Genomic DNA, 8,449 nt, shown 5'->3' with positions numbered 1-8,449 from the left:
GGTGTGGTTTGTTGTTTTAAGCAAGGTCATTGTTTAGAAGCTAGGTAAGCCAGATAAGGGGTGGGGGGAGTAAGCCAGGTGTACAGTTTCAGCTGGTCATGCTTCTCCTGGATTGGTTAATTAATATGCATGATGTCACTAGGAGGAGGGGTTGCATAGGGGATATAAGCTGATGAACACCATGTTATGGCAGAAAAAATATTTTGTCTTATTTCCCTCCCACCCTCTCTAGATATAAACAAGGCTTGCCAAAATAAAGAGAAGTCACATAGTATGGAGTGATCAGAAAAACACAGATAGGGGAAATGCTGTGGTGATTGTGCCATTCATGATAAGACCTCCCGTGTTCTCACCCTTTATGGGCCATGATACCATGTGGCATGACATCAGCTTGTGGTTTGTCGGTCAGAGCTGGTTGATTGCAAGTAATTGAGCATGGTTAGGACTGTCATTCATATACATGTTGCGGTAAATATTGCAGCCTGGCACGTGGGTATGGCGATAATGGAGGGAGGTCCATAGACTTCAGGGTCATTGAGTGGTGGTCTGTCGGTAAAACTCATTTTGCCCTCCTAATCTGAAGATCTCTCTGCCTGCAATTTGCCAATAATTTCGCCCCTAAGTTGCACGCGGTCACGCTCCTTGGTTACGTGGGCTGCATATTTCTATTCAATGCTGGTGCATTTAATTTTGATTTGGATTTATGATTTTGATTTATTATGATTGACAGTTTGAGGATCGCTCATGATACTGCCATAAAGGCATAATTCAGTTTGATTAATAAATAAGTGACCTTTTCTAACGCCAAACTTTTGTGTCTCTCTTTATTATTATTAATTAAAGAAAATAAGTTGGGAGATGGGAAGGTTATAAGTTAATGGGATTACAGGGAATGGAAAGTTTAAATTCCTTATACTAAATTACTTGATTGATAAATCAGAGACAATAAAGGGCCAATTTGAAAGTTAGATTCTGGTCTGGTCAGGGTGAGATAAGTTAAATAAACAGACAGTAAAATTTGAAGGAGGTTAAAACTATGGCATAAGACAGCTATACATTTTAGAATAAAAGCAAGTATTGATAAGGATTGAGCATCACATGGCAATTAACAAAACATTTGAAGTAAGACATTGGATAACGGTACAACAAATGCAGGACTAAATTAACAACCTAAAATCATTTGCTCAATATAAATATACACATAGCTAAAGAGAGTTACAGGAGAGGAAGAAACACCAGAGTGCAGTGAATACTTTGCAGATTGACAGGGACTCTATTCCCGTACCAAAAGAGTTACAGGAGAGGAAAAAACACCTGAGTGCAGTGAATACTTTGCAGATTGACAGGGACTATATTCCCGTACCAAAAGAGTTACAGGAGAGGAAAAAACACCAGAGTGCAGTGAATACTTTGCAGATTGACAAGGACTCTATTCCCATACCAAAAGAGAGTTACAGGAGAGGAAAAAACAACAGAGTGCAGTGAATACTTTGCAGATTGACAGGGACTCTATTCCCGTACCAAAAGAGTTACAGGAGAGGAAAAAACACCAGAGTGCAGTGAATACTTTGCAGATTGACAGGTACTCTATTCCCGTACCAAAAGAGTTACAGGAGAGGAAAAAACAACAGAGTGCAGTGAATACTTTGCAGATTGACAGGGACTCTATTCCCGTACCAAAAGAGTTACAGGAGAGGAAAAAACACCAGAGTGCAGTGAATACTTTGCAGATTGACAGGTACTCTATTCACGTACCTGAAAGCAGAAGAGAGAGAATAGCGTTAGCTTGATGTAGTGTGCATTTCTTCAGCAGATGTCAATAGGCAGCATGTTGTCTTTATAAGCAGCACTATAATATCTAGATGATAGATATTATTACTGAATTTGTTTATATTCTCCCCACCTCTTCTATTGACCCAATTAATGATATTTATACCTTTGTGGCTCAAAACCTTAATATCATGAGACTCCTGTCAAACTAAATTTCAGGACCCCCCCCCACACACACACACACACACACACACACACATCTAAGTACTCTGGGCTTTTCGATTAACCCAGAGACTTTCAGCGTGGTATCCCATGAAACTACCACAATAAAAATAATACTTTTACTAGATATCTCTAGTATTCCAATAAAAAAGGCGAACAAGATATTGTAATCTCTATGCTATCTTTATCTATTTCTCTACTAATATATTTTTAACTTATAGCCATATATTTGTAGTTTTTATTTAAAATTGCATTTCCCTCTATAATATTTATATAAAAAGTTAGACCCAAGAGAGGTCTTGTATTTTTGTTGAGGGGTATCTATCTTACAAAAGAAAAAATAGAGGTTCCATCTAGAGTGTACATCAGGCAAAAATAATATTTTGACTTGGAGAAATGTTTTCTTCTATATATGTACAGCTATACCTGTTTTGTTTTCTACAACTTTTTTATATTTTTTGCCAAACCAGTGTTGCGAGATTTTATATATATTATGTATACCAGTATACCTGATGTAATTTGTTTACATTTGTACTCATTTGTTTTGTACAAACTCTTAAACCTCAATAAAAAAACTATTAAAACAAAAAAAATAGTTGTTTAAAGGGACATTATACACTAGATTTATCTTTGCATAAATGTTTTGTAGATGATCCATTTATATAGCCCATCCTATATGATCTAAAATTTTTGGGCTTGGTTAGGAGTCTGAAAGGGAGCCTCTGTAGGCAGAAGAGGGAGGAACCTTGCCCCAGACATGAAGTGCTTGACAGGGAAGACAGCAAATCACAAAGCAGCTGCTGTCCTACTCCCGACCCAAAACGGTGGAAACCTTAGCTGCTACTTCCTTCTCCTCCAGACCCCCACTCACTTCCTATGTACAGTTCTGGGCAGAAGCTCCGCCCTCCACCTCTGATTTGAGGTTTTATGCTGCACAGAATTCTGGAACTTATAGTTCCCTGCTAAACATATTAACCACCAACTTTAGCCCCATAATACTGCCTAGTGCAGTAATTTTATTAAAAAAATAAAGATGCTGCTATCTTTATTTAAAAAAGAAATACACTACATAGTATTTTGGGGTATTTGGGGCAGATTTATAAAATTACTAGAGGTCTGATCTCTGGTTAATTTTATAAGTGCTAATTTCTACCGCGAGTTCACACTAGTAATAACTAACCACATGTAATGGCTAATTAATTATTGCTTGCCCATAAATGGCCAAATTTGCCTATTTGCGGGTGTGATAATTTAGCACTCCACTTGTAATCTAGCCCTTCATTTCCTCTACCATAATTGGAAAGGTCAGTTTATCAATCTGAAAAACATGTCAGAATATTTTCTTGATTTGCTCCTGCAAAATATCAATTTCTCCTCTCATCTGAAATTCACACACCCGAAATCTCAATAACAGTTGGCAACATTGTGATTACACCAAGCCCATTGCCTTGGGTTCAAATCTCACTTATCATTTGTTACCCACATTCAATAGGTAAATACGTACACAAAAAGCATACTTCTAGCATAAATAATGCTCCATTTGTAATCTGGCCCATAATATCCTCTTTGCTGTACAATCCTGTCTATAGGACCGGCTTACCCATCCCACACCCTACAATGTTTTTATTGTCTTGCAATATCCTATATAATAAAAGGCCAGGTATGTTTGTCCAAAGCTGTCATGCGCAGTAGAGACTGCGCAACAACAAACATACCTAGCCGTTTTTGAGGATAAGACACTGAGACAGCAGAGAGGGTGGGCGGGAGCGGCTGTGGTGGGGGGCGTGGCCAGTCGGGATAGGCATGATGGAGGCATGGCCGACGGAATCGGGCATGACAGGGCATGGTTAGTCAGGATTGGGCATGGTCGGGCGGGAGCGTGGGCGGATGGGACGCTGCACTACAGAAAATGGCCGTATACACAGTCTTTAGGACTAGTTATTTATATAGGGCAAATAATAAATACATGCATCACTCTCTAAAACACCAACTGCACAATTTTAAGCATAGATTTCTCATTTATTTCACTTTAAATTTACTGTTTGCGAATAAATGTAGATACAGAGCTTAAGAAATTAATTTGAAGAGTCAGTTTTGACAACAACATCATATAACACTTTTCTATGTATTTTCCCTAAAAATAAACCTGACCCTTGTTCCACTTCACAATGATACAGTTTAAAGGGCAGGGATATTGTCACAAGCTTTCCCAGTTAACACTTGAGACCAAGGTACTTTAAAGGGACAAAAGTCAAAATGAAACTTTCAAGATTCAGATAGAGCAGAAGTTTTAAGAGATTTTCCAATTTATTCTATTATAACATTTTGCACAATCTTTGTATATACACACTTTCTGAGGCACTAGCTTCTACTGAGCATGTGCACACGTTCACAGAATATACATATACCGGTCTTTGATTGGCCAATGGCTGTCACATGATATAGGGGGCCGGCAGATGGGGGGAAAATAAATTTGTCAGAAAAAAAATCTACTGCTTATTTAGAATTTAGATTAAATGCTATCGCATTGTGTTTTTGGTATGCACTTGTTAATTATGCAATTCTACTGCATTTAGTTGTCCTTTATCCACAAAGACATGGAACTGGTGAGATTTTTTAATTATAATATTAAGACATAGGGGCCGATTTATCAAATGTCTTGCGGACATGATTTGCTGTAGTGAGTCATGTCCGCCCGACATCGCTAAATGCATACGCTGTCGGCATTTATCATTGCAAAAGCAGTTCTGGTGAAATGCTTGTGCAATGCTGACCCCTGCACATTCACGGACAATCGGCCGCTAGCTGGGGGTCTCAATCATCCTGATCGTATCTGATCAGGATGATTGCAGTCCGCCACCTAGAAGGTAGCGGGCAAGTTACGATCGCTGCTTATTAAATTCTGTTTCCGGTAAGCCAGGAAGCTCGTGCACAAAAAGCAGCATCCCCTGCTTAATAAATCGGCCCCATAGTATTTTTATATAGTAAGCTGGACATATTTTTATGAAGTTGCTTTTAATGCTGACTTTTCTGTGTAGCAATATTTAATAGGACAGAGTGATGTGATAGTTGCAGGTACATGTTTCAGCAGAGCAAGAGATACAAGGGTTTGCGTCAAGTACATATAATGTTGCAGCTTATTTTTTATAATTAGGCCATTTCTTGATGAGATTGTAGAATGCGTTTCCAGGGCATGATGTACTGGTCACATCTCGGTGTGCCCTCAGCCTATAGTTTTTTTGGATAAAGCCTTTTGAGATCCCACAAGCGATCAGACTCCTTACAGCATTCTGAGCAGCTGAATTGGGGTTCCTGCCTAGGGAAGAGAGAGAGGGTGATAACGGTTTGTTATGATGACATCATCAGATGAAGAGAGTGATAACGGTTTGTTATGATGACATCATCAGATGAAGAGAGTGAAACATCAAAAAGCCAGAAGACAAACAACGTGGGAGATACAGAAGTGAAGAAAAAGGGGTAGATTTATTAAGTGTCAAGCGGACATGATTTACTTAGCAAATCATCTCAGCTCATCATCGCTAAATGCATATGCTATCCGCATTTATCATTGCACAAGCATTTCTGGCAATGCCGCTGTTAATCAACCCGGATCGGATGATTTCAATGATGCTAGATTCCTTTTGGCTTCTGAGTTTAAACTTACTAGTAAAGTCTCCTATGACGCTGATTCCAATAGACCTGCTACCGTAGCTTGGAGCACTAACTCCAACTCGATTCCATCCACGTCCTTCGTACACATTTCCATCTTCCCCTACAAGGAAGCTGTATATAAAAATAGTCATTAAAGGGACATCAAACACTTTCATATAGTAATATAAAATCATAAATCATATATAGAAAAATAACTAATTTACTATAATATGCTAATATAAAATGATACATTGTATATAAAACAAACTCTGCAATATACATTCATTATTTATTTTGTCCCCTTTTCCTGTAATTCCATTCTGAAATTGTAGAAGTGCAGAACACTGTTATATTCCACACAGCCATTGGCTGTACACTCTAGTGACCTATCTATAACTGTCTCTAATTGGCCACAGCAGAGAAGGTAACCTAAGTTACAACATGGCAGCTCCCATTGTTTTATAGACACTAAGGGGCCTATTTATCAAACTCTGTACGGAGCTTGATGCCCCTTGTTTCGACTCGCCGGAAACAGTAGTTATGAAGTAGCGGTCTAAATACGATTGGGTTGATTGACACCCTCTGCTAGCGGATGATTGGCCGTGAATCTTAAGAGGCGGTATTGCACCAGCAGATCACAAGAACTGCTGGTGCAATGATAAATGCAGAGAGCGTATGCTGTCAGCATTTATCGATGTGCTGCAGATATGATACGTTACTTTGTATCATGTCCGCTCGCACATTGATAAATTGGCCCCTAAAACTTTACACTTATTTTGTCACTATTTAAACAGATAATGAAACTTTATAAAATACATCTACCGGTTATTCTCAGACTGATCTTTTTCTTTGAATGCTTCATTCTATCTAACATTTATTTAGTGTTTAATTGGATACAAAACCCAAATTCTTTCTTTAATGATTCAGACAGAGCAGCAATTTTAAGCAACTTTCTAATTTACTCCTAATATCAATGTGTCTTTTCTCTCTTGCTGTCTTTAATTAAAAAAAGCAGGAATGTAAAGCTTAGGAGCAAGCCCATTTTTGTTTCAGAAAATGTAGCCACCAATAAGCAAGCACTATCCAGGGTGCTGAACCTGAAATGGGCCGGCTACTAAGCTTTACATTCCTACTTTTTAAATAAAGATAGAAAGAGAACAAAGAAAAATGAAATATAGGAGTAAATTAGAAAAATTATTAAAATTGCTGTTCTATCTGAATCATGAAAGAAAACAAATTAGGTTTAGTTTCCCTTTAAGGTCCCTTTAAAGATTTAATAAATGCAAAATTTTTCTTTCATGACTCAGACAGCATACAATTTTAAAACAACTTCCCAATTTACATATTTGTTTGATCTTTTGGTATCCTTTGTTGAAAAGCATAAGCAACAATGCACTCCTGGGACCTAGCTGTTAATTTGTGGCGGCACACATATGCCTTCTCTCATTTGTTTATAATGTGTTCAGCTAGCTCCCAGTACTGCTCCTTCAACAAAGGATACCAAGAGAATGAAGCAAATTTGAGAACAGAAGTAAATTGGAAAGTTGTTTAAAACTGTAAGCAAAGAAAAAAGGGGGAAATTTAGTTCGCTCAACTATACTGAAATAATGTAATAATAATGACAATTTAAATTACTTAAATATGGAGGTGCAGCCTGGTAAATACATTTACATACAAAATAAATAGAGAGAAAAGGAAATTACCGGTATAAGGTAAAACCTCAAATAGACCAGGGGTATTGCACACTACTTCAATGATCACAAATACAGAACAACAGAATATGCAAAAATGTGATTTAATAAGTGCGAATAAATAAACCTAAACTTAAATACATCCTAAAATATAAAATTTTAAAACTGTATGTTCTATTTGAATCAGGAAAGAACAAAATTGGGTTTCATGTCCCTTTAAATACATATGCACAAATAACGTAATACTGTCTCAAAATTGATTTTTTTTCCCCCTTTCGGCATCTTCTGTATTCCATTCTTAAAGGGACATAAAAATAGATGTTTGCCTAGTGTAAATAAACAGAATTCTCAGTGTGAAAGCTTTCAGAACAGATTATTACCTTATTTGCTGCAACTGTTTTTCAATAGCGAAACTATCTCCATCTTTATATTACAATCTCAAGGTGTCTTATGTCCCTTTAAACTGGATTGAATTTCTTTGTAAAATATTAATATAAGCTGACAAGTATTTTCTGTAGCAAAGTGGGTAAGATAAAAAAAAATCATTAAGAGGAAAACATTGCTAAGTGATGTCACTAACGTATGGTTGGAAAAATAATTTTATTTGTATTTATACCTCTCTCCCTCTGTCCTTTCTCACGTCAGTGACTGCTTATCTGGCATTTTTTCCTGGATGGTCTCTCACCATCTAAACATTAACATGTCCAAGACTGAGTTCCTTCTAATCCCCCCTGTAGGTCTACTCTGGTTTCTGACTTTTCTAACACTGTAGACGGCATCACCCCAAACCCAGTGCCTCAGAGTTGCACTTTTATCTTTTGTACCCATGGACATCGCTTTGGAAATTGTTGGCACTTTATAAATAGAATAATTTAATAGTTTAATAATACAAATAATAATTAAAAGATAACAAGATAATCTAGTTCATTTTTTATCATCCATATACAGTGGATATAAAAAGTCTACACACCCCTGTTAAAATGTCAGTTTTCTGTGATGTAAAAAAATGAGACAAAGATAAATCATTTCAGAACTTTTTGCACCTTTAATGTGACCTATAAACTGTACAACTCAATTGAAAAACAAACTGAAATCTTAGGTAAAGGGAAATAAAA

General features: G+C 37.1%; 1 protein-coding gene across 1 annotated transcript in view; it reads right to left on the bottom strand.

Annotated features, from left to right (window-relative positions):
- Nucleotides 1-3,990: 3,990 nt before the first annotated feature.
- LOC128667179 (peptidoglycan recognition protein 1) overlaps nt 3,991-8,449 on the bottom strand; it is a 41,142-nt gene continuing 36,683 nt past the window's right edge. The window contains exons 3-4 of the mRNA XM_053722108.1: nt 5,657-5,775; nt 3,991-5,308 (exon numbers count right to left, since the gene is read on the bottom strand). Coding sequence (XP_053578083.1) covers nt 5,130-5,308; nt 5,657-5,775 — 298 coding nt within the window. The 3' untranslated portion in view covers nt 3,991-5,129. The remainder of the gene's footprint in view (nt 5,309-5,656; nt 5,776-8,449) is intronic.

This window comes from Bombina bombina, chromosome 7 (assembly GCF_027579735.1).
Source record: "Bombina bombina isolate aBomBom1 chromosome 7, aBomBom1.pri, whole genome shotgun sequence".
In the NCBI taxonomy this organism is placed as follows: Eukaryota; Metazoa; Chordata; class Amphibia; order Anura; family Bombinatoridae; genus Bombina; species Bombina bombina.
This window is presented reverse-complemented; position numbering and strand designations above follow the sequence as displayed.